Source organism: Salmo salar, chromosome 11, assembly GCF_965601325.2.
Source record: "Salmo salar chromosome 11, fSalSal1, whole genome shotgun sequence".
NCBI lineage: Eukaryota > Metazoa > Chordata > Actinopteri > Salmoniformes > Salmonidae > Salmo > Salmo salar.
Window position 1 is genome coordinate 46,719,277 of NC_138301.1, and position 26,609 is coordinate 46,745,885.

Consider the following 26,609-nt stretch of genomic DNA (forward strand, 5'->3'; position numbering starts at 1 on the left):
TCCCTTCTACCTGTAGGGGTCACTACAACTCAACTCAATATAATATGTTCTCTCCCTTCCACCTGTAGAGGTCAATACAACTCAACTAAATATAATATGTTCTCTATCTTCCACCTGTAGGGGTCAATACAACTCAACTAAACATAATATTTTCTCTCCCTTCCACCTGTAGGGGTCAATACAACTCAACTAAATATAATATAATATGTTCTCTCCCTTCCACCTGTAGGAGTCAATACAACTCAGCTAATATAATATAATATAATATGTTCTCTCCCTTCCACCTGTAGGGGTCAATACAACTCAACTAAATATAATATGTTCTCTACCTTCCACCTGTAGGGGTCAATACAACTCAACTAAACATAATATTTTCTCTCCCTTCCACCTGTAGGGGTCAATACAACTCAACTAAATATAATATAATATGTTCTCTCCCTTCCACCTGTAGGAGTCAATACAACTCAGCTAATATAATATAATATGTTCTCTCCCTTCCACCTGTAGGGGTCAATACAACTCAACTAAATATAATATGTTCTCTCCCTTCTACCTGTAGGGGTAAATACAACTCCACTAAATATAATGTTCTCTCCCTTCCACCTGTAGGGGTCAATACAACTCCACTAAATATAATGATCTCTCCCTTCCATGTTTAGGGGTCAATACAATTCAACTAAATATAATATAATATGTTCTCTCCGTTCCACCTGTAGGGGTCAACACAACTCAACTCAATATAATATGTTCTCCCTTCTACCTGTAGGGGTCAATACAACTCAACTAAATATAATATAATATGTTCTCTCCCCTCCACCTGTCGGGGTCAATACAACTCAACTAAATATAATATAATATGTTCTCTCCCCTCCACCTGTCGGGGTCAATACAACTCAACTAAATATAATATGTTCTCTCCCTTCTACCTGTAGGGGTCAACATAACTCAACTACTATAATATAATATGTTCTCTCCCTTCTACCTGCAGGGGTCAATACAACTCAACTCAATATAATATGTTCTCTCCCTTCCACCTGTAGGGGTCAATACAACTCAACTAAATATAATATGTTCTCTCCCTTCTACCTGTAGGGGTCAATACAACTTCACTAAATATAATATGTTCTCTCCCTTGTACCTGTAGGGGTCAATACAACTCAACTAAATATAATATGTTCTCTCCCTTCTACCTGTAGGGGTCAATACAACTCAACTAAATATAATATAATATGTTCTCTCCCTTCTACCTGTAGGGGTCAATAAAACTCAATTAAATATAATATTTTCTCTCCCTTCCACCTGTAGGGGTCAATACAACTCAACTAAATATAATATAATATGTTCTCTCCCTTCCACCTGTAGGGGTCAATACAACTCAACTAAATATAATATGTTCTCTCCCTTCCACCTGTAAGGGTCAATACAACTCAACTAAATATAATATAATTTGTTCTCTCCCTTCTACCTGTAGGGGTCAATACAACTCAACTAAATATAATATAATATATTCTCTCCCTTCTACCTGTAGGGGTCAACACAACTCAACTACTATAATATAATATGTTCTCTCCCTTCTACCTGTAGGGGTCAACACAACACAACTCAACTAATATAATATAATATGTTCTCTCCCTTCTACCTGTAGGGGTCAGTACAACTCAACTCAATATAATATGTTCTCTCCCTTCTACCTGTAGGGGTTAATACAAGTCAACTAAATATAATATAATCTCTCCCTTCCACCTGTAGGGGTCAACACAACTCAACTAAATATAATATAATATGTTCTCTCCCTTCTACCTGTAGGGGTCAACACAACTCAACTACTATAATATAATATGTTCTCTCCCTTCTACCTGTAGGGGTCAACACAACTCAACTCAATATAATATGTTCTCTCCCTTCTACCTGTAGGGGTTAATACAACTCAACTACTATAATATAATATGTTCTCTCCCTTCTACCTGTAGGGGTCAATACAACTCAACTAAATATAATATGTTCTCTCCCTTCTACCTGCAGGGGTCAACACAACTCAACTAATTATAATATAATATGTTGTCTCCCTTCTACCTGTAGGGGTCACTACAACTCAACTCAATATAATATGTTCTCTCCCTTCCACCTGTAGAGGTCAATACAACTCAATTAAATATAATATGTTCTCTACCTTCCACCTGTAGGGGTCAATACAACTCAACTAAATATTATGTTCTCTCCCTTCCACCTGTAGGGGTCAATACAACTCAACTAAATATAATATGTTCTCTCCCTTGTACCTGTAGGGGTCAATACAACTCAACTAAATATAATGATCTCTCCCTTCCACGTTTAGGGGTCAATACAATTCAACTAAATATAATATAATATGTTCTCTCCGTTCCACCTGTAGGGGTCAACACAACTCAACTCAATATAATATGTTCTCCCTTCTACCTGTAGGGGTCAATACAACTCAACTAAATATAATATAATATGTTCTCTCCCCTCCACCTGTCGGGGTCAATACAACTCAACTAAATATAATATAATATGTTCTCTCCCCTCCACCTGTCGGGGTCAATACAACTCAACTAAATATAATATGTTCTCTCCCTTCTACCTGTAGGGGTCAACACAACTCAACTACTATAATATAATATGTTCTCTCCCTTCTACCTGCAGGGGTCAATACAACTCAACTCAATATAATATGTTCTCTCCCTTCCACCTGTAGGGGTCAATACAACTCAACTAAATATAATATGTTCTCTCCCTTCTACCTGTAGGGGTCAATACAACTTCACTAAATATAATATGTTCTCTCCCTTGTACCTGTAGGGGTCAATACAACTCAACTAAATATAATATAAAATGTTCTCTCCCTTCTACCTGTAGGGTCAATACAACTCAACAAATATAATATAATATGTTCTCTCCCTTCCACCTGTAGGAGTCAATACAACTCAAACGAATATATTATAATATGTTCTCTCCCTTCCACCTGTAGGGGTCAATACAACTCAACTAATATAATATGATATTTTCTCGCCCTTCCAACTGTAGGGGTCAATACAACTCAAGTAAATATAATATGTTCTCTCCCTTCTACCTGTAGGGGTCAATACAACTAAACTAAATATAATGTGTTCTCTCCCTTCTACCTGTAGGGATCAATACAACTCCACTAAATATAATGTTCTCTCCCTTCCACCTGTAGGGGTCAATACAACTCAACTAAATATAATATGTTCTCTCCCTTCTACCTGTAGAGGTCAATACAACTCAACTAAATATAATATGTTCTCTCCCTTCTACCTGTAGGGGTCAATACAACTTCACTACATATAATATCTTCTCTCCCTTGTACCTGTAGGGGTCAATACAACTCAACTAAATATAATATAAAATGTTCTCTCCCTTCTACCTGTAGGGGTCAACACAACTCAACTAAATATAATATGTTCTCTCCCTTCCACCTGTAGAGGTCAATACAACTAAATATAATATAATATGTTCTCTCCCTTCCACCTGTAGGGGTCAATACAACTCAGCTAAATATAATATAATCTCTCCCTTCCACCTGTAGGGGTCAATACTACTCAACTAAATATAATATGTTCTCTCCCTTCTACCTGTAGGAGTCAATACAACTCAACTAAATATAATATAATATGTTCTCTCCCTTCTACCTGTAGGAGTCAATACCAATGAACTAAATATAATATGTTTTCTCCCTTCTACCTGTAGGGGTAAATACAACTCAACTAATTATAATATAATATGTTGTCTCCCTTCTACCTGTAGGGGTCACTACAACTCAACTCAATATAATATGTTCTCTCCCTTCCACCTGTAGAGGTCAATACAACTCAACTAAATATAATATGTTCTCTCCCTTCTACCTGTAGGAGTCAATACAACTCAACTAAATATAATATAATATGTTCTCTCCCTTCTACCTGTAGGAGTCAATACCAATGAACTAAATATAATATGTTTTCTCCCTTCTACCTGTAGGGGTAAATACAACTCAACTAATTATAATATAATATGTTGTCTCCCTTCTACCTGTAGGGGTCACTACAACTCAACTCAATATAATATGTTCTCTCCCTTCCACCTGTAGAGGTCAATACAACTCAACTAAATATAATATGTTCTCTATCTTCCACCTGTAGGGGTCAATACAACTCAACTAAACATAATATTTTCTCTCCCTTCCACCTGTAGGGGTCAATACAACTCAACTAAATATAATATAATATGTTCTCTCCCTTCCACCTGTAGGAGTCAATACAACTCAGCTAATATAATATAATATGTTCTCTCCCTTCCACCTGTAGGGGTCAATACAACTCAACTAAACATAATATTTTCTCTCCCTTCCACCTGTAGGGGTCAATACAACTCAACTAAATATAATATAATATGTTCTCTCCCTTCCACCTGTAGGAGTCAATACAACTCAGCTAATATAATATAATATGTTCTCTCCCTTCCACCTGTAGGGGTCAATACAACTCAACTAAATATAATATGTTCTCTCCCTTCTACCTGTAGGGGTCAATACAACTCCACTAAATATAATGTTCTCTCCCTTCCACCTGTAGGAGTCAATACAACTCCACTAAATATAATGATCTCTCCCTTCCATGTTTAGGGGTCAATACAATTCAACTAAATATAATATAATATGTTCTCTCCGTTCCACCTGTAGGGATCAACACAACTCAACTCAATATAATATGTTCTCCCTTCTACCTGTAGGGGTCAATACAACTCAACTAAATATAATATATGTTCTCTCCCCTCCACCTGTCGGGGTCAATACAACTCAACTAAATATAATATAATATGTTCTCTCCCCTCCACCTGTCGGGGTCAATACAACTCAACTAAATATAATATGTTCTCTCCCTTCTACCTGTAGGGGTCAACACAACTCAACTACTATAATATAATATGTTCTCTCCCTTCTACCTGCAGGGGTCAATACAACTCAACTCAATATAATATGTTCTCTCCCTTCCACCTGTAAGGGTCAATACAACTCAACTAAATATAATATGTTCTCTCCCTTCTACCTGTAGGGGTCAATACAACTTCACTAAATATAATATGTTCTCTCCCTTGTACCTGTAGGGGTCAATACAACTCAACTAAATATAATATAAAATGTTCTCTCCCTTCTACCTGTAGGGGTCAACACAACTCAACTAAATATAATATGTTCTCTCCCTTCTACCTGCAGGGGTCAATACAACTCAACTCAATATAATATGTTCTCTCCCTTCCACCTGTAAGGGTCAATACAACTCAACTAAATATAATATGTTCTCTCCCTTCTACCTGTAGGGGTCAATACAACTTCACTAAATATAATATGTTCTCTCCCTTGTACCTGTAGGGGTCAATACAACTCAACTAAATATAATATAAAATGTTCTCTCCCTTCTACCTGTAGGGGTCAACACAACTCAACTAAATATAATATGTTCTCTCCCTTCTACCTGTAGGGGTCAATACAACTCAACTAAATATAATATAATATGTTCTCTCCCTTCTACCTGTAGGGGTCAATAAAACTCAATTAAATATAATATGTTCTCTCCCTTCCACCTGTAGGGGTCAATACAACTCAACTAAATATAATATAATATGTTCTCTCCCTTCCACCTGTAGGGGTCAATACAACTCAACTAAATATAATATGTTCTCTCCCTTCCACCTGTAAGGGTCAATACAACTCAACTAAATATAATATAATATGTTCTCTCCCTTCTACCTGTAGGGGTCAATACAACTCAACTAAATATAATATAATATATTCTCTCCCTTCTACCTGTAGGGGTCAACACAACTCAACTACTATAATATAATATGTTCTCTCCCTTCTACCTGTAGGGGTCAACACAACACAACTCAACTAATATAATATAATATGTTCTCTCCCTTCTACCTGTAGGGGTCAATACAACTCAACTAAATATAATATAATATGTTCTCTCCCTTCTACCTGTAGGGGTCAATAAAACTCAATTAAATATAATATGTTCTCTCCCTTCCACCTGTAGGGGTCAATACAACTCAACTAAATATAATATAATATGTTCTCTCCCTTCCACCTGTAGGGGTCAATACAACTCAACTAAATATAATATGTTCTCTCCCTTCCACCTGTAAGGGTCAATACAACTCAACTAAATATAATATAATATGTTCTCTCCCTTCTACCTGTAGGGGTCAATACAACTCAACTAAATATAATATAATATATTCTCTCCCTTCTACCTGTAGGGGTCAACACAACTCAACTACTATAATATAATATGTTCTCTCCCTTCTACCTGTAGGGGTCAACACAACACAACTCAACTAATATAATATAATATGTTCTCTCCCTTCTACCTGTAGGGGTCAGTACAACACAACTCAATATAATATGTTCTCTCCCTTCTACCTGTAGGGGTTAATACAAGTCAACTACATATAATATAATCTCTCCCTTCCACCTGTAGGGGTCAACACAACTCAACTAAATATCAAGGGATATTGATATCAAGGGACGTTCACATCCGACCTCCGCCTGAAGCTAAAAGCGAAGGAACACTGTGGAAACTAAAAAAGTGTGTGTATGGACTGGCAGATGCATCACTGCTGGTACAACAAAGTCATGGCAACAATGCTGAATACAGGTGGAAAAATGTCACAAGTGGATCCTGCAGTCTTCTATTGGCTTGATCAAGACCGCAATGTGACTGAAGTACTTGCCTGTCATGTTGATGACTTTATCTGGGGTGGCACACAGACCTTTGCTACAACTGTGATTCCAAACCTCAAAGCTGTTTACCAGGTTGACCACAAAGGAACAGCGACCCAGCGACTGTCTGACTAAAAAAGGAGCATCCGGTCTTGTGCTCCTACAGGCTCTCAGTAATGGAAAGTGGCAGCTTGAGTAATAAAAAATAACAACTGTCACACAACCCATTTGTAATGGGGAACTTGAATAATATTTGGACATTTAATTATGTTGTTGATGTTTTATTTGTCTTTAAAGAAAAGGGGGAGATTGTTAAGTTCATGTTTTAAGTATCCCTATATTTCTGTTATTACGGGGCTATCACTCAGTCAAGAGTGCGCCTGCGCAGAGAGTCTTGTCGTTGATGGACCTAGCCGAGAGTGGAATGGCTACCTTGTAGTGTGTTCATACGGTATAGTAAACTTTGTTAAACTGGAACCTTGTCATTGTGTCATTTCGAGTTAACAGTTATTACTGACTAAAACAGGCTGGACAGGAAATGCAGTGTTCTGGCAGTAATGAGAGTAGTTACTGTGCTTCAGAAATGATTATGATAGTTTTTTTTGGTGAAGAGTTTTTATAGAAAATGTTTTACCACACTGACGGATACTCCTCTCCTCTGTTTAAACAACAAAACAAAAACTATTACAGTCGTTGGGACGAAGAGTGGCACTGTTTCCACAAAGGTTCACTAATATAAACACAAAAATATAAACACAACATGCAACAATTTCAATGATTTTATTGAGTTACAATTCTTATGAGGAAATCAGTCAATTGAAATAAATTCATTAGGCCCTTATCTATGGATTTCACATGACTGCGCAGGGGTGCAGCCATGGGTGGGCATAGGAGGGCATAGGCCCACCCACTTGGGAGCCAGGCCCAGCCAATCAGAATTAGTTTTTCCCCACAAAAGGGCTTTATTACAGACAGAAATACTCCCAAGTTTCATTAGCTGTCTGGGTGGCTGGTCTCAGACGATCCCGCAGGTGAAGAATTAGGGCTGGCGTGGACTAAAACAGGGAGGGACTAAGTAATGCTCATTTTTGTTTTCCGTTGCAAAACATTTTTGAAACGTTTTCCATTGCATGCCCTAATGAATAGGACCCAGGAGTAGTATCACCACAGATCTGTTCATAGCTTGATGATGCCTGCCACTATGGAGCTGAAGATCTGGCCAGTCATTGGTGTGTAACTCTGCTTTCTCTCCTGTAGGATGTACAGAGGGTCTGTGATGCTGGCCGGGTCGAAACCTTCCTCCACTAACCTCACCTTCATCTGCTTGAAGGTCCCCGTCACCTCCACCGCATTCTGGATGGGGGTGGAGAGACACAGACAGAGAGACAGAGAGACAGAGAGACAGAGAGACAGAGAGACAGAGAGACAGAGAGACAGAGAGACAGAAAGAAAGAAAGAAAGAAAGAAAGAAAGAAAGAAAGAAAGAAGAAAGAAAAGGCGTAGGGAGACGTAAACACACACAGACCTTTAGCTCAGTGGACTATTCACTATTCATCTCCAGGGAGAGATCTGTCAGGGAGAATAGAACATTACAAAAACAATGAATTTAGCATTATAGATTTGTTTTATTTTTACATTTAAGATTTATTTAACGAGGCAAGTCAGTTAAGAACAAATCATTTTTTACAAAGAGGGCCTACCCCCGGCCAAACCCGGACGACACTGGGCCAATTGTGCGTCGCCCTATGGGACTCCCAATCACAGCCGGATGTGATACAGCCTGGGTAGTATAGATTTTGATGTTTAGGTTGAACAAAAGAACACAGCATTGAACATGGCTAAATGCCTAGAATTGCAGGAAATTAGCTTTAAAACAGCTAAAACTTCTTTCAGCTCCATTGAGACGTGTATAATTGTAGGAAATTTGCTTCAAAATGCAAATATTTCTCTACATCACCATGATGGGGGCCTCTAAAATGCAGCCACACCAACGGGCTGATCGCGCTCCCTGCCACGTCCACCACTTAAGTCCATTTTTGATCCACATAACCCCTGATATCATAACCACAAAAAGAGTCCACGAACTCCGATATGCTCCCACATAGCGTTTTTCAACCCGTAGGTTGAAATAAAAGCAAAACATTTTTGATTCTACTTTAAAATAAATAATAACATGAATTGTCTAGAATTAATGATGTAATATAAGGAAGGAAGACTTTTGAATAGTTACCTGGATGCGTATGAAGCGGGGCCGTGCATACGCCGGTAGGTAGCTGGCTACATGGCTGAATGTTTTGTTGCCATCAAACTGTTCTCCCCCCTTCACCGTGACGGCAGCCATTCCTATCCTCCCCTCGTTGCCTTGGAGACAGAACACAACAATCCCTCATTCCAACAACTAAACAACCAGAACGCATCATACTGTGACACGGAATCCAAACCGGCTGCGCATGCGCCGTCGTGCGCTGTCGTGCATAAATTCATTTTGTCCCCCTACACCAAACGCGATCACGACACGCAGGTTAAAATATCAAAACAAACTCTGAACCAATGACATTAATTTGGGGACAGGTCGAAAAACATGTATGGAAATTTAGCTAGTTTGCCTGCAATTGCTAGCTAATTTGTCTTATTTAGCTAGCTTGCTGTTGCTAGCGAATTTGTCCTGGGATATGAACATTGACTTGTTATTTCACCTGAAATGCACAAGGTCCTCTACTCCGACAATTAATCCACACATAAAACGGTCAACTGAATCGTTCATAGTCATCTCTCCTCCTTCCAGGATTTTTCATCTTTGAACTTATATGGTGATTGGCATCTAAACTTTCATAGTATTACCACAACATCCGGCAACACAGTTCGTCTTTCAATCACCCACGTGGGTATAACCAATGAGGAGATGGGTACCTGCTTCTATAAACCAATGAGGAGATGGGAGAGGCAAGACTTGCAGCGCGATCTGCGTCACCAATAGAAAGGACTTCTATTTTAGCCCAATAGAAAGGAGTTCTATTTTAGCCCTTGGCAACGCAGACGCTCGTTGGCGCGCGGAGCAGTGTGGGTGCAATAATTGAATAACATGGATTTCAAAATGTATTTTGTGACGCTGGTTACTTTGTGTGTTGAATGTGAAAAAGACGTTTGCAATGGGAAGCAATAGTTGCACATTTCAATTGGGAAATGCTTATAGTGATGGTTGTGTTTTTGTATTCTTATGATTGGGACCTATTGGTTCAATATGTCAGAGTGAATGGACTGCTTACCCTGTAAAACCCTCTGCAGTCTAAGCCCTGTCTAATGGATTTGGGGGGGGGTTCTACTAAGCTATATGGAATTGTTTTAAGAAGGTCATACCAAGGATAATTTCAATATTTGATTTTGAATTTTAAGACCCCTTGAAGTATAAAAAAAAAAAGATCGAAAAAACTGATTTGATGAAAAAGTGAATTTGTCCTTACTGCTATTAGGCCATACAAACAAATTGATTAACAAGTTTGTTCTGAAGTGCTTGTCCTATTGGTCTGACAAACATCGCTCTAGCTCAGTCACCTTTCACTGCAGATGCAGAAGTGCGACATCGGTGGAAGTGGTGGATTGAGACGCCAATGCAAGATATCTCTAGTTTAAACTGACAGATTATTATGGGGATTTTTGTACTATGTTAATTTGATTTTAAGGTTAGGGTTCCCTGCTACTTGGATTAAGGTTAGGGTTAGATTTACCTGGTACTTGGATTAAGGTTAGGGTTAGATTTACCTGGTACTTGGATTAAGGTTAGGGTTAGATTTACCTGGTACTTGGATTAAGGTTAGGGTTAGATTTACCTGGGACTTGAACACCGTAGACATTTGCCTCTTGGACAAAGTCTATCAGGGTGAGGATGTCAGCTACTTCAGTTGTGGCCACATTCTCTCCCTTCCACCTGTAGGGGTTAATACAACTCAGCTAAATATAAAATAATATGTTCTCTCCCTTCTACCTGTAGGGGTCAATACAACTCAACTAATTATTATATAATATGTTCTATACCTTCTACCTGTAGGGGTCAATACAACTCAACTAAATATAATGTTCTCTCCCTTCTACCTGTAGGGGTCAATACAACTCAACTAAATATAATATGTTCTCTCCCTTCTACCTGTAGGGGTCAATACAACTCCACTAAATATAATATAATATGGTTCCATATATTTGTAATGCCATACTGTAGGTCAGGATATGTACCTGAATGTATCTCCGACTCGATCCTGAAAGTAAATAAAGTTGTCCTGGCCTATCTTCAGCAGGTCTCCACTGTTAAAGTACAGATCTCCTTTCTGAAACACGTCTCTCAGTCTCTTCTTCTCTGTCTGCTGGCTGTTAGCGTATCCAACAAAAGGAGCGATGTCTGTGATCTTGGACACCAACAGTCCTGTCTCACCTTCAGGAAGACAAACACACACACACACACACACCATAATGTATACCCACACCAACATTCCCATCTCTTCCTTAGGGAAAGGGTCAAACACCCACACATGAATAGCATAATGTACATTGAGATATGTGTGATTTTCAGGTCATTATTGTACCCCAGAATGTGTCCACAATGACCTCCCTGGTTATATAAAGGCCAACACTAACACACCTATGAAACAGCATCTCACCTTTAGGAGCTTCTACACACAGTCCGGTAGAGTCTCTGATTGGTTCATCTCTCTCTGTGTCGTATTTAATCAGAGCATAAGGAAACAGCTTCTATAAGAGAGACAGGAGAGACACCTCTATCACATCACTGTGATAAAGACATGGAATTTCAGTTGATGTTCGGACCACAACCCTGATAAAATGTCCAATGTAAGAAGTACTACCTTTACCAATTAATACAAATAAAAGTATCTAGCTATCTTAAGATAAATGTACTAACTGTGAGTCTGGATAAGAGAGTCTTCTAAATGATTCAAATGTCATGTAAATGTAGAGGGAAGCATGATATCTCAGTAGAGTTGGAGTCAATTCCATTTCAATTCAGTAACTGAAATTAAATGGAATTGTCCCCAACCCTGGTTCTTTAGGAGTCAGATCTTCAGGCCCCTTAGTCATAAAGTGTCTCAGAGTAGGAGTACTGATCTAGGATCCAGTTTAGCCTTTTAGATCATAATGAATAAGGTTTCGTGAACAGGGATCATCACTCAGAGGCATTATGAATCCGGGCCCAGGACACAGGGCTGATCAGGAGTCAGTCCTTACCCGGTGTAGGTAGTTGACTCGTCCGATAGCTCCTATCTTCCCAATGTAGTTGATCAATCCCACATTGCCCTCAGTTGAAGCATAAAACTCCCTCACGTAGATGTTCCCAAAGCGGTTCAGGAATTCCCTCCATATCTCTGCTCTCACACCGTTACCAATGGCCAGCCTGACGTTGTGCTCTCTGTCGTTGTCTCTCTGCAACGTTGGGAGAAAAACACAAACATTCATATTTTACATGTTTTTATTTTTTGTATGTCAATCATGTTATTGTGAAGCCAAAGCTTCCTTTTCCAAGATGGCGTAGCAGTTCAGACGTCTTTTGTCCTCCTCTTGTCGTGTCCCGTGTGTATGTATGTATGTATGTATGTATGTATGTATGTATGTATGTATGTATGTATGTATGTATGTATGTATGTATGTATATACACATATACACACACACTGCTAAAAAAAAATAAAGGGAACACTTAAACAACACAATGTAACTCCAAGTCAATCACACTTCTGTGAAATCAAACTGTCCACTTAGGACACAACACTGATTGACAATACATTTCACATGCTGTTGTGCAAATGGAATAGACAACAGGTGGAAATTATAGGCAATAAGCAAGACACCCACAATAAAGGAGTGGTTCAGCAGGTGGTACCACAGACCACTTCTCAGTTCCTATGCTTCCTGGCTGATGTTTTGGTCACTTTTGAATGCTGGCGGTGCTTTCACTCTAGTGGTAGCATGAGACGGAGTCTACAACCCACACAAGTGGCTCAGGTAGTGCAGCTCATCCAGGATGGCACATCAATGCGAGCTGTGGCAAGAAGGTTTGCTGTGTCTGTTAGCGTAGTGTCCAGAGCATGGAGGTGCTACCAGGAGACAGGCCAGTACATCAGGAGACGTGGAGGAGGCCGTAGGAGGGCAACAACCCAGCAGCAGGACCGCTACCTCTGCCTTTGTGCAAGGAGGAGCAGGAGGAGCACTGCCAGAGCCCTGCAAAATGACCTCCAGCAGGCCACAAATGTGCATGTGTCTGCTCAAACGGTCAGAAACAGACTCCATGAGGGTGGTATGAGGGCCCGACGTCCACAGGTGGGGGTTGTGCTTACAGCCCAACACCGTGCAGGACGTTTGGCATTTGCCAGAGAACACCAAGATTGGCAAATTCGCCACTGGCGCCCTGTGCTCTTCACAGATGAAAGCAGGTTCACACTGAGCACGTGGCAGACGTGAGAGTCTGGAGACGCCGTGGAGAACGTTCTGCTGCCTGCAACATCCTCCAGCATGACCGGTTTGGCGGTGGGTCAGTCATGGTGTGGGGTGGCAGTTCTTTGGGGGGCCGCACAGCCCTCCATGTGCTCGCCAGAGGTAGCCTGACTGCCATTAGGTACCGAGATGAGATCCTCAGACCCCTTGTGAGACCATATGCTGGTGCGGTTGGCCCTGGGTTCCTCCTAATGCAAGACAATGCTAGACCTCATGTGGTTGGAGTGTGTCAGCAGTTCCTGCAAGAGGAAGGCATTGATGCTATGGACTGGCCCGCCCGTTCCCCAGACCTGAATCCAATTGAGCACATCTGGGACATCATGTCTCGCTCCATCCACCAACGCCACGTTGCACCACAGACTGTCCAGGAGTTGGCAGATGCTTTAGTTCAGGTCTGGGAGGAGAACCCTCAGGAGACCATCCGCCACCTCATCAGGAGCATGCCCAGGTGTTGTAGGGAGGTCATACAGGCACGTGGAGGCCACACACACTACTGAGCCTCATTTTGACTTGTTTTAAGGACATTACATCAAAGTTGGATCAGCCTGTAGTGTGGTTTTCCACTTTCATTTTGAGTGTGACTCCAAATCCAGACCTCCATGGGTTGATAAATTGGATTTCCATTCATTATTTTTGTGTGATTTTGTTGTCAGCACATTCAACTATGTAAAGAAAAAAGTATTTCATGAGATTATTTCTTTCATTCAGATCTAGGATGTGTTGTTTAAGTGTTCCCTTTATTTTTTTGAGCAGTGTATATTTTTTTTTTCTTCGCATATCTTTTTACATATTTTTTTTGCTAAAAACTCAACCTCAAAACACTCTCCTGCAACCCGCCTCACCAATTTAAAAAAAAAGTATTATTTACCTCATATCTGAAATCCACAACAGAAGCTAGCCAGAGGTTAGCCAGTTCACTGGCTAACGTTGGAGTTCAGCTAGCCACGGTTAGCGGTCCTCAGCTATCCACTAGCTCGAAAAGCTATTGCCAGTTTTTGTACAGCGCGACTCAGACCAGAGCATATCGGACCTATTCTCTCTCCATATCCCCGGTTTTCTCCCGCAGGCTCTGGACATTTACACCTGGATCTTGCAGCTAGCTAGCTGCTACCTGAGTGACTATTGGCAACGTCGGTCCCGGAGATAACAAATTATTCCGAAGCTAGCCAGCTGAAGAGTTCCATCAGCCTCCCCTGGGCTACAATCACCTATCCGGACCCGTTTTACTGCCGATGCGGAGCCCCATCGGGCCTTCTCGACTGGACCACTGACGTTATCTGCCCGAGGGAGTTATCCAACTGGCCCCTCCGTCGCGACGTAACCTGATTGCCCATCTGCGGCCCGCTAATCGTTAGCTGTCTTATCGGCTGCTATCTGAATAGGTCTATCGGACAATTTTCTTGGGCCACTATAACTAACTATTTTGCCAATTGGACTGGTCCCCCCTACCACACGGAACCCCACTAATCTACAGACGGAAACGCTAAAAACAGACCTCCCTCCATCTTCTACCAGCTTGCTACCTATGGCTCGGCTAGTTATCTAATTCTCACTGGACCCTTTGATCACTCGGCTAAGCATGCCTCTCCTTAATGTCAATATGCCTTGTCCATTGCTGTTCTGGTTAGTGTTTATTGGCTTATTTCACTGTAGAGCCTCTAGCCCTGCTCATTATACCTTATCCAACCTCTCAGTTCCTCCACCCACACATGCTATGACATCTTCTGGTTTCAATGATGTTTCTAGAGACAATATCTTTCTCATCATCACTAAATGCCTAGGTTTACCTCCACTATATTCACATCCTACCATACCTTTGTCTGTACATTATACCATGAAGCTATTTTATCGACCCCAGAAACCTGCTCATTTTTCTCTCTATTCCGGACGTCACAGATGACCAATTCTTATAGCTTTTAGCCGTACCCTTATCCTCATCCTTCTCTGTTCCTCTGGTGATGTAGAGGTGAATCCAGGCCCTGCAGTGCCTAGCTCCACTCCTACTCCCCAGGCGCTCTCTTTTGATGACTTCTGTAACCGTAATAGCCTTGGTTTCATGCATGTTAACATTAGAAGCCTCCTCCCTAAGTTTGTTTTATTCACTGCTTTAGCACACTCTGCCAACCCGGATGTCCTAGCCATGTCTGAATCCTGGCTTAGGAAGTCCGCCAAAAACTCTGAAATCGTCATCCCTAACTACACGTTTTCAGACAAGATAGAACGGCCAAAGGGGGCGGTGTTGCAATCTACTGCAGAGATAGCCTGTAGAGTTCTGTCCTACTATCCAGGTCTCTACCCAAACAATTTGAACTTCTACTTTTAAAAATCCATCTCTCTAAAAACAAGTCTCTCACCGTTGCCGCCTGCGATAGACCACCGTCGGCCCCCAGCTGTGCTCTGGACACCATATGTGAACTGATTGCCCCCCCATCTATCTTCAGAGCTTGTGCTACTAGGTGACCTAAACTGGGACATGCTTAACACCCCAGCCATCCTACAATCCAAGCTTGATGCCCTCAATCTCACACAAATTATTAATGAACCCACCAGGTACCACCCCAAATCCGTAAACACTGGCACCCTCATAGATATCATCCTAACCAACTTGCCCTCTAAATACACCTCTGCTGTTTTCAACCAAGATCTCAGCGATCACTGCCTCATTGCCTGCATCCGTAATGGGTCAGCGGTCAAACAACCTCCACTCATCACTGTCAAACGCTCCCTGAAACATTTCAGCAAGCAAGCCTTTCTAATCGACCTGGCCCTGGTATCCTGGAAGGATATTGACCTCATCCCGTCAGTAGAGGATGCCTGGTTATTTTTTTTAAATGCCTTCCTCACCATCTTAAATAAGCATGCCCCATTCAAGAAATTTAGAACCAGAAACAGATATAGCCCTTGGTTCTCCCCAGAACTGACTGCCCTTAACCAACACAAAAACATCCTGTGGCGTTCTGCATTAGCATCGAACAGCCCCCGTGATATGCAACTTTTCAGGAAAGTTAGAAACCAATATACACAGGCAGTTAGAAAAGCCAAGGCTAGCTTTTTCAAGCAGAAATTAGCTTCCTGCAACTCAAACTCAAAAAGTTCTGGGACATTGTAAAGTCCATGGAGAATAAGAACACCTCCTCCCAACTGCCCACTGCACTGAGGAAAGGAACCTCTGTCACCACCGATAAACCCACTATAATTGAAAATTTCAATAAGCATTTTTCTACGGCTGGCCATGCTTTCCACCTGGCTACCCCTACTGCAGTCAACAGCACTGCACCCCCCACAGCTACTCGCCCAAGCCTTCCCCATTTCTCCTTCTCCCAAATCCATTCAGCTGATGTTCTGTAAGAGCTGCAAAATCTGGACCCCTACAAATCAGCCGGGTTAGACAATCTGGACCCTTTCTTTCTAACATTATCTGCCGAAATTATTGCAACCCCTATTACTAGCCTGTTCAACCTCTCTTTCGTGTCGTCTGAGATTCCCATAGATTGGAAAGCAGCTGCAGTCATCCCCCTCTTCAAAGGAGGGGACACTCTTGACCCAAATTGCTACAGACCTATATCCATCCTACCCTGCCTTTCTAAGGTCTTCGAAAGCCAAGTCAACAAACAAATTACCGACCATTTTGAATCCCACCGCACCTTCTCCGCTATGCAATCTGGTTTCAGAGCTGGTCATGGGTGCACCTCAGCCACGCTCAAGGTCCTAAACGATATCGTAACCGCCATCGATAAGAAACAATACAGTGCTGCCGTATTCATTGACCTGGCCAAAGCTTTCGACTCTGTCAATCACCCTATCCTCATCGGCAGACTCAATAGCCTTGGTTTCTCAAATGATTGCATTGCCTGGTTCACCAACTACTTCTCTGATAGAGTTCAGTGTGTCAAATCGGAGGGCCTGTTGTCCGGACCTCTGGCAGTCTCTATGGGGGTACCACAGGGTTCAATTCTTGGGCCAACTCTCTTTTCTGTATACATCAATGATGTCATGTCGCTCTTGCTGCTGGTGAGTCTCTGATCCACCTCTACGCAGACGACACCATTCTGTATACTTCTGGCCCTTCTTTGGACACTGTGTTAACAACCCTCCAGACGAGCTTCAATGCCATACATCTCTCCTTCCGTGGCCTCCAACTGCTCCTAAATACAAGTAAAACTAAATGCATACTCTTCAACCGATCGCTGCCTGCACCTGCCCGCCTGTCCAGCATCACTACTCTGTACGGTTCTGACTTAGAATATGTGGACAACTACAAATACCTTGGTGTCTGGTTAGACTGTAAACTCTCCTTCCAGACTCACATCAAACATCTCCAATCCAAAGTTAAATCTAGAATTGGCTTCCTATTTCGCAACAAAGCATCCTTCACTCATGCTGCCAAACATACCCTCGTAAAACTTACCATCCTACCGATCCTCGACTTTGGCGATGTCATTTACAAAATGGCCTCCAATACCCTACTCAAAAAACTGGATCCAGCCTATCACAGTGCCATCCGTTTTGTCAACAAAGCCCCATGTACTACCCACCACTACGACCTGTACGCTCTCATTGGCTGGCCTTCGCTTCATAATCTTCGCCAAACCCACTGGCTCCAGGTCATCTCCAAGACCCTGCTAGGTAAAGTCCCCCCTTATCTCCGCTCACTGGTCACCATAGCAGCACCCACTTGTAGCACGCGCTCCAGCAGGTATATCTCTCTGGTCACCCCCAAAGCCAATTCCTCCTTTGGCCGCCTCTCCTTCCAGTTCTCTGCTGCCAATGACTGGAACGAACTACAAAAATCTCTGAAACTGGAAACACTAGCTTAAGCACCAGCTGTCAGAGCAGCTCACAGATCACTGCACCTGTACATAGCCCATCTATAATTTAGCCCAAACAACTACCTCTTCCCCTACTGTATTTATTTATTTTGCTCCTTTGCACCCCATTATTTCTATTTCGCACCATCTTCTACTACAAATCTACCATTCCAGTGTTTTACTTGCTATATTGTATGTACAGTGGGGGAAAAAAGTATTTGATCCCCTGCTGATTTTGTACATTTGCCCACTTACAAAGAAATGATCAGTCTATAATTTTAATGGTAGGTTTATTTGAACAGTGAGAGACAGAATAACAACAAAAAAATCCAGAAAAATGCATGTCAAAAATGTTAAAAGGATTTGCATTTTAATGAGGGAAATAAGTATTTGACCCCTCTGCAAAACATGACTTAGTACTTGGTGGCAAAACCCTTGTTGGCAATCACAGAGATCAGACGTTTCTTGTAGTTGGCCACCAGGTTTGCACACATCTCAGGAGGGATTTTGTCCCACTCCTCTTTGCAGATCTTCTCCAAGTCATTAAGGTTTCGAGGCTGACGTTTGGCAACTCGAACCTTCCGCTCCCTCCACAGATTTTCTATGGGATTAAGGTCTGGAGACTGGCTAGGCCACTCCAGGACCTTAATGTGCTTCTTCTTGAGCCACTCCTTTGTTGCCTTGCCGTGTGTTTGGGTCATTGTCATGCTGGAATGCCCATCCACGACCCATTTTCAATACCCTGGCTGAGGGAAGGAGGTTCTCACCCAAGATTTGACAGTTCATGGCCCCGTCAAATGATGCGGTGAAGTTGTCCTGTCCCCTTAGCAGAAAAACACCCCCAAAGCATAATGTTTCCACCTCCATGTTTGACGGTGGAGATGGTGTTGTTGGGGTCATCGGCAGCATTCCTCCTCATCCAAACACGGCGAGTTGAATTGATGCCAAAGAGCTCCATTTTGGTCTTATCTGACCACAACACTTTCACCAGTTGTCCTCTGAATCATTCAGATGTTCATTGGCAAACTTCAGACGGGCATGTATAGGTATTCTTGAGCAGGGGGACCGTGCGGGCGCTGCAGGATTTAAGTCCTTCACGGTGTAGTGTGTTACCAATTGTTTTCTTGGTGACTATGGTCCCAGCTGCCTTGAGATCATTGACAAGATCCTCCCGTGTAGTTCTGGGCTGATTCCTCACCGTTCTCATGATCTTTGCAACTCCACGAGGTGAGATCTTGCATGGAGCCCCAGGCCGAGGGATATTGACAGTTCTTTTGTGTTTTTTCTATTTGCGAATAATTGCACCAAATGTTGTCACCTTCTCACCAAGCTGCTTGGCGATGGTCTTGTAGCCCATTCCAGCCTTGTGTGGGTCTACAATCTAGTCCCTGATATCCTTGGAGAGCTCTTTGGTCTTGGCCATGGTAGAGAGTTTGGAATCTGATTGATTGATTACTTCTGTGGACAGGTGTCTTTCTTACAGGTAACAAGCTGCGGTTAGGAGCACTCCCTTTAAGAGTGTGCTCCTAATCTCAGCTCGTTACCTGTATAAAAGACACCTGGGAGGCAGAAATCTTTCTGATTGAGAGGGGGTCAAATACTTATTTCCCTCATTAAAATGCAAATCAATTTATAACATTTTTGACATGCGTTTTTCTGGATATTTTTGTTGTTATTCTGTCTCTCACTGTTCAAATAAACATACCATTAAAATTACAGACTGATCCTTTCTTTATCAGTGGGCAAACGTACAAAATCAGCAGGGGATCAAATACTTTTTCCCCCCCACTGTACTTTGCCACCATGGCCTTTTTTGCCTTTACCTCCCTTATCTCACCTCATTTGCTCACATTGTATATAGACTTATTTTTCCACTGTATCATTGACTGTATGTTTGTTTTACTCCATGTGTAACTCTGTGTTGTTGTATGTTGTCGAACTGCTTTGCTTAATCTTGGCCAGGTCGCAATTTTAAATGAGAACTTGTTCTCAACTTGCCTTAAATAAAGGTGAAATAAATAAAATAAAAAGACAAATGTATACATTGGGTGAACAATAATGATTTTCTAATTAAAATGGTCCCAGAAAACAATGGGTTGGGCCAGAGCCAGAACACAAGTGGTTAACTTCTTTGGGCTAGGGGGCAGTATTTTGACGTCTGGATGAAAAGCGTGCCCAAAGTAAACTAACTGCCTGCTACTCAGGCCCAGAAGCTAGGATATGCATATAATTAGTAGATTTGGATCGAAAACACTCTGAAGTTTCTAAAACTGTTAGAAAAATGTCTGTGACTATAACAGAACTGATTTGGCAGGCGAAGCCCGAGCACAATTCGAGGTCATTGTGTTTTCCAATTATTTTCTATGGGAAGCCCTATTTATGAGGTACCTGGTTGTAGTTCCTATGGCTTCCACTAGAGTCTTTAGAAATTGTTCGATGTTTTTCTTTTGAGAAATTAAGAAGTATGGCTGTTCTTTGTAAGTGTCACTCCAGGTGGACTCTACTGTTTCGGTGCGCGTGAACTGGAACGCGCTTCACATTGTTTTTATCCGGTATTGGAAACAGTTTATTCCGTCTTCAATTTTATCGATTATTTACATTTCAGGATACCTGAGATTGGATTAGAAACGTTGTTTGAAATGTTTGGACCAAGTTTACAGGTAACTTATTAGATACTTTGTAGTCATGTTGGGCGAGTTGGAACCGGTGTATTTCTGAATCAAACGCGCCAAATAAATGGACATTTTGGGGATATAAAGAAGGAATTTATCGAACAAAACGACCATTCATTGTGTCAATGAGACATTTGGGATTGCAAAAAGAAGGAGATCTTCAAAGGTAAGGCATTTATTATATGGCTATTTCTGAGTTTTGTGTCACACCAGCCTGGTTGAAAAATTATTTGAATGTGTTTGAATATTGATATTCCTGTAGTTTGAATTTGGCGCGCTGCCATTTCACTGGATGTTGTCAAATCGATCCCGCTAAAGGGATTGGCACGTGCCTGTTTTCTGTGTCCGTTTTCCTTGCCTGACGCTGTTTTCCTCTCCGCTACAGTTCTGCCCGCACTGACTCTGGTCCCTGTCGCCAGTCCCACGTCTCGTCATCCTGCTACTCTGTCCTGGATTCCCCACTCTGCTACTCCCTTGGATTCCCCTCCGGACTTGCTTACCCTGTCCCAACCCCTCTCGCTCCAGTCTCAGCCTCCTCACCTGGTTTCCTGCAACCCGCCCGAGCTTCCCCTGACCTGCACTCCATCTTCCCCGTGTTTCTATAAATACTTTGGTTACTTCATCCCAGTCTCCTTGTCTGAGTCTGCTCTTGGGTTCCCCTATTCCACTCCGTGTAACAATATCTAGGTACAGTACATTCAGTTCCAAAAGCCATTTGGAAAAAACTGAAAAGAAAACTAACATTGTAAGCTAACATTATATTAGGTTCTATAACATTCTAAACTAACATTCTAACCTAATGTTCTATAACATTCTAACCTAACGTTCTATAACATTCTAACCTAACGTTCTATAACATTCTAACCTAACATTCTATTACATTTTAACCTAACGTTCTATAACATTTTAACCTAACGTTCTATAACATTTTAACCTAACATTCTATAACATTTGAACCTAACATTCTATAACATTCTGACCTAACATTCTATAACATTCTGACCTAACATTCTATAACAATCTAACCTAACATTCTAACCTAACGTTCTATAACATTCTAACCAAACGTTCTATAACATTCTAACCAAACGTTCTATGACATTCTAACCTAACGTTCTATAACATTCTAACCTAACATTCTATAACATTCTAACCTAACGTTCTATAACATTCTGACCTAATGTTCTATAACATTCTAACCTAACATTCTAACCTAACATTCTAACCTAACATTCTATAACATTCTAACCTAACATTCTATAACATTCTAACCTAACGTTCTGTAACATTCTAGCCTAACGTTCTATAACATTCTAGCCTAACGTTCTATAACATTCTAACCTAATGTTCTATAACATTCTAACCTAACGTTCTATAACATTCTAACCTAACATTCTATAACATTCTAACCTAATGTTCTATAACATTCTAACCTAACGTTCTATAACATTCTGACCTAACGTTCTATAACATTCTGACCTAACATTCTAACCTAACATTATTTTGAACTATCCCAATAAAAGGTTTGAAAATATGACCCGCCATACGTGATTACATTCCCCTTCCCTGACCCAGAGATATGGTTTCCCAGCCTAAGCCTCAGCCCCCAGCCCCAGCCTCAGCCCCAGCCCCCAGCCTACCACTGACTGTCATTACACATGGTTGAGTTCCTAAGTAAAGGCCACTAGCTATTCTGAGAGGACCACCAGATCAGAACCACGAGGGTGCGTCCTAAATGGCAACCTATTCCCTTTATACTCTAGTCCACTACTGTTGCTCTGGTGAAACTATAGAGGGAATAAGTTGCCATTTGATATGTAGCTGTAGACCATTAGGCTGTGGGAGGGTCACATGGTGTGTCTGTACGTGGAGAGGGGTTCACTTACAATGGTGGGAACACAGAATGTTTACATTGCTATCCAGGCCACGCCTGTGAGGGCCCTGAAATATGACGGCCATAAAAAGTAAGGGGACGTGGATGACGTGCAAACCAATATTTAATTTCTGAATTGGTTACAATTAGTTTAGGGTTAAGGTTAGGGGTTGGGCTCGTTGGGGGGTCAACGGGATGCTAGTCAGAAAAGTCTTATAAAAGTCTCTCCACATGAATTCTGGGGAAAGGCTCCTTTCGGGAGATTTGGTGTTGAGAAGAAGACAGAACTGTCTGCATGTAGCCTAGTCCAGAACTGTCTGCATGTAGCCTAGTCCAGAACTGTCTGCATGTAGCCTAGTCCAGAACTGCCTGCATGTAGCCTAGTCCAGAACTGCCTGCATGTAGCCTCGTCCAGAACTGCCTGCATGTAGCCTAGTCCAGAACTGTCTGCATGTAGCCTAGTCCAGAACTGTCTGCATGTAGCCTAGTCCAGAACTGTCTGCATGTAGCCTAGTCCAGAACTGTCTGCATGTAGCCTAGTCCAGAACTGCCTGCATGTAGCCTAGTCCAGAACTGCCTGCATGTAGCCTAGTCCAGAACTGCCTGCATGTAGCCTAGTCCAGAACTGTCTGCATGTAGCCTAGTCCAGAACTGTCTGCATGTAGCCTAGTCCAGAACTGTCTGCATGTAGCCTAGTCCAGAACTGTCTGCATGTAGCCTAGTCCAGAACTGTCTGTATGTAGCCTAGTCCAGAACTGCCTGCATGTAGCCTAGTCCAGAACTGCCTGCATGTAGCCTAGTCCAGAACTGCCTGCATGTAGCCTAGTCCAGAACTGCCTGCATGTAGCCTAGTCCAGAACTGCCTGCATGTAGCCTAGTCCAGAACTGTCTGCATGTAGCCTCGTCCAGAATTGTCTGCATGTAGCCTAGTCCAGAACTGCCTGCATGTAGCCTAGTCCAGAACTGCCTGCATGTAGCCTAGTCCAGAAAATAAAAGGTGAGAGCATCTTCCATAAAATGGCATCTCCCAACTGCCTGCATACTTTTACCTCCAAAAAGAGGTAGATGAGAAACGTCTTCTACCATAATATCCAGATTGAAACCTAACCTATCAATGACATTTTCAACTCGATCAATTGTCTGGATTCAATCCAACTCAATTGAAAATATCACTTTAGAACTTTCCAGGTCAGTGACATTGATAACAGTAAGGTGACACTGGGAATCCTAATGATTCTATTTCTGACGCTACAGCTGTGGCCGGGTTGTAAAACAACCTCGCTGGAGAGATTTGGAAGTGGCTGAGAGGGTCTCGGTCTGATTGGACACACAGAGGGAGAAGTTCGCGCCACAAAGCCTGGGCATAAACCACACCTGGCTTCAAGTAGTATTTGGAATCTTTTGAATAGTTTAGATGTGCTTGATTGAACATGCCTGATGCAATGGAACCAATGGAACCAAGTCCAACAAGTCCAAACCCCACCCATCAACCTGTCAAGGAACGCTCAGTCAGAAAACACTGACTCAAAGTATTTGAACATTTCAAATAGTACTTGAACATGCAGAAAAAGCTCTCTGTGGCACCCTGCCTCTGGTGTAACCTAACCCATCTGTCTGAATACTGGGAAGAAGATCACTTGACTTGAACAATCTGGATTCCACTATTCTGTTAACACTAGTCTGTAACACTAGTCTGTAACACTAGTCTGTAACTGTAGTCTGTGACGCTAGTCTGTGACGCTAGTCTGTGACACTAGTCTGTGACACTAGTCTGTGACACTAGTCTGTGACACTAGTCTGTGACGCTAGTCTGTGACACTAGTCTGTGACACTAGTCTAATGCCAGTCTGTAACACTAGTCTGTGACACTAGTCTGTGACACTAGTCTGTAATGCCAGTCTGTAATGCCAGTCTGTAATGCCAGTCTGTGACACTAGTCTGTGACACTAGTCTGTAATGCCAGTCTGTGACACTAGTCTGTGACACTAGTCTGTGACACTAGTCTGTAATGCCAGTCTGTAACACTAGTCTGTGACACTAGTCTGTAATGCCAGTCTGTGACACTAGTCTGTGACACTAGTCTGTGACACTAGTCTGTGACACTAGTCTGTGACACTAGTCTGTAATGCCAGTCTGTAACACCAGTCTGTAATACCAGTCTGTAACACTAGTCTGTGACACTAGTCTAACACTAGTCTAACACTAGTCTGTAATGCCAGTCTGTAACACTAATCTGTGACACTAGTCTAACACTAGTCTGTAATGCCAGTCTGTAACACTAGTCTGTAAAACGAGTCTGTAACTGTAGTCTGTGACACTAGTCTAACATCTGGGTTCACCATAGCTCAGTGGGTTAGAGCATGGAAGATGCCGGAAACACCAGAGATGTGGGGTTTGATTCCAGCATGGCCCCTGCATGGAAAACACCAGAGATGTGGGGTTTGATTCCAGCATGGCCCCTGCATGGAAAACACCAGAGATGTGGGGTTTGATTCCAGCATGGCCCCCGCATGGAAAACACCAGAGATGTGAGAATTGATTCCAGCATGGCCCCTGCATGGAAAACACCAGAGATGTGAGAATTGATTCCAGCATGGCCCCTGCATGGAAAACACCAGAGATGTGAGAATTGATTCCAGCATGGCCCCTGCATGGAAAACACCAGAGATGTGGGGTTTGATTCCAGCATGGCCCCCGCATGGAAAACACCAGAGATGTGGGGTTTGATTCCAGCATGGCCCCCGCATGGAAAACACCAGAGATGTGGGGTTTGATTCCAGCATGGCCCCTGCATGGAAAACACCAGAGATGTGAGAATTGATTGCAGCATGGCCCCTGCATGGGTTCCTCATGGCCCCCGCATGATCCCTGCATGCTGCCAAGTGGCCTACTATCATGTTGTTATTATTAGTGTGTACTCTACAGCCCTGGGTCAAAAATATAATGTCAAATACTTTCAAATCCTTGTCTGAAACATGGCTGAAAACATGCCTGGTCAGTCATATACCCTATCCCAGAGAGAATATGTAAGCCTTTTCCGAGCCAGAAAGGGTCCATACCTCCTGCTTATGTGGCATGAAGCAGCTTGATGTACAAATAACCCCCATGAACAGGATGCTACGAACCATAGCAACTACTATGTCATTACTATGTCATAAACCCCCTGGACAGGATGCTACGAACCATAGCAACTACTATGTCATAAACCCCCTGGACAGGATGCTACGAACCATAGCAACTACTATGTCATTACTATGTCAAACCCCCTGGACAGGATGCTACGAACCATAGCAACTACTATGTCATTACTATGTCATAAACCCCCTGGACAGGATGCTACGAACCATAGCAACTACTATGTCATAAACCCCCTGGACAGGATGCTACAACCATAGCAACTACTATGTCATTACTATGTCAAACCCCCTGGACAGGATGCTACAAACCATAGCAACTACTATGTCATAAACCCCCTGGACAGGATGCTAGAAACCATAGCAACTACTATGTCATTACTATGTCAAACCCCCTGGACAGGATGCTACGAACCATAGCAACTACTATGTCATTACTATGTCATAAACCCCCTGGACAGGATGCTACGAACCATAGCAACTACTATGTCATAAACCCCCTGGACAGGATGCTACAACCATAGCAACTACTATGTCATTACTATGTCAAACCCCCTGGACAGGATGCTACAAACCATAGCAACTACTATGTCATAAACCCCCTGGACAGGATGCTAGAAACCATAGCAACCACTATGTAATAACAATGAATGACAAAATGAAGGTCACCTTGTATAAAGCTTGCAGCTGAGGTTGCTTACCTTGGGTGTGTTACAGAGGTAGCGTAACACCTCTCCTATGTACTGGACCACGGTAACGTTGTACTTCCTGCATTCATCCCAGAACTGAGAGGCCGAGAACTTCCTCCTCAGAATGATGGTGGAGCCTGGGATGGACAAATAGAAGAGATGAGGGAGGAACAATGAAAATATCAGTTTTAAGAACCT

General features: G+C 42.2%; 1 protein-coding gene across 1 annotated transcript in view; it reads right to left on the bottom strand.

The window, feature by feature from the left end:
* Positions 1-7,506: 7,506 nt before the first annotated feature.
* LOC106594640 (long-chain fatty acid transport protein 2) overlaps positions 7,507-26,609 on the bottom strand; it is a 30,392-nt gene continuing 11,289 nt past the window's right edge. The window contains exons 4-10 of the mRNA XM_045689646.2: positions 26,424-26,548; positions 11,975-12,169; positions 11,392-11,482; positions 10,970-11,165; positions 10,570-10,667; positions 8,973-9,103; positions 7,507-8,095 (exon numbers count right to left, since the gene is read on the bottom strand). Of these exons, the coding sequence (XP_045545602.1) occupies positions 7,919-8,095; positions 8,973-9,103; positions 10,570-10,667; positions 10,970-11,165; positions 11,392-11,482; positions 11,975-12,169; positions 26,424-26,548 (1,013 nt within the window). The 3' untranslated portion in view covers positions 7,507-7,918. The remainder of the gene's footprint in view (positions 8,096-8,972; positions 9,104-10,569; positions 10,668-10,969; positions 11,166-11,391; positions 11,483-11,974; positions 12,170-26,423; positions 26,549-26,609) is intronic.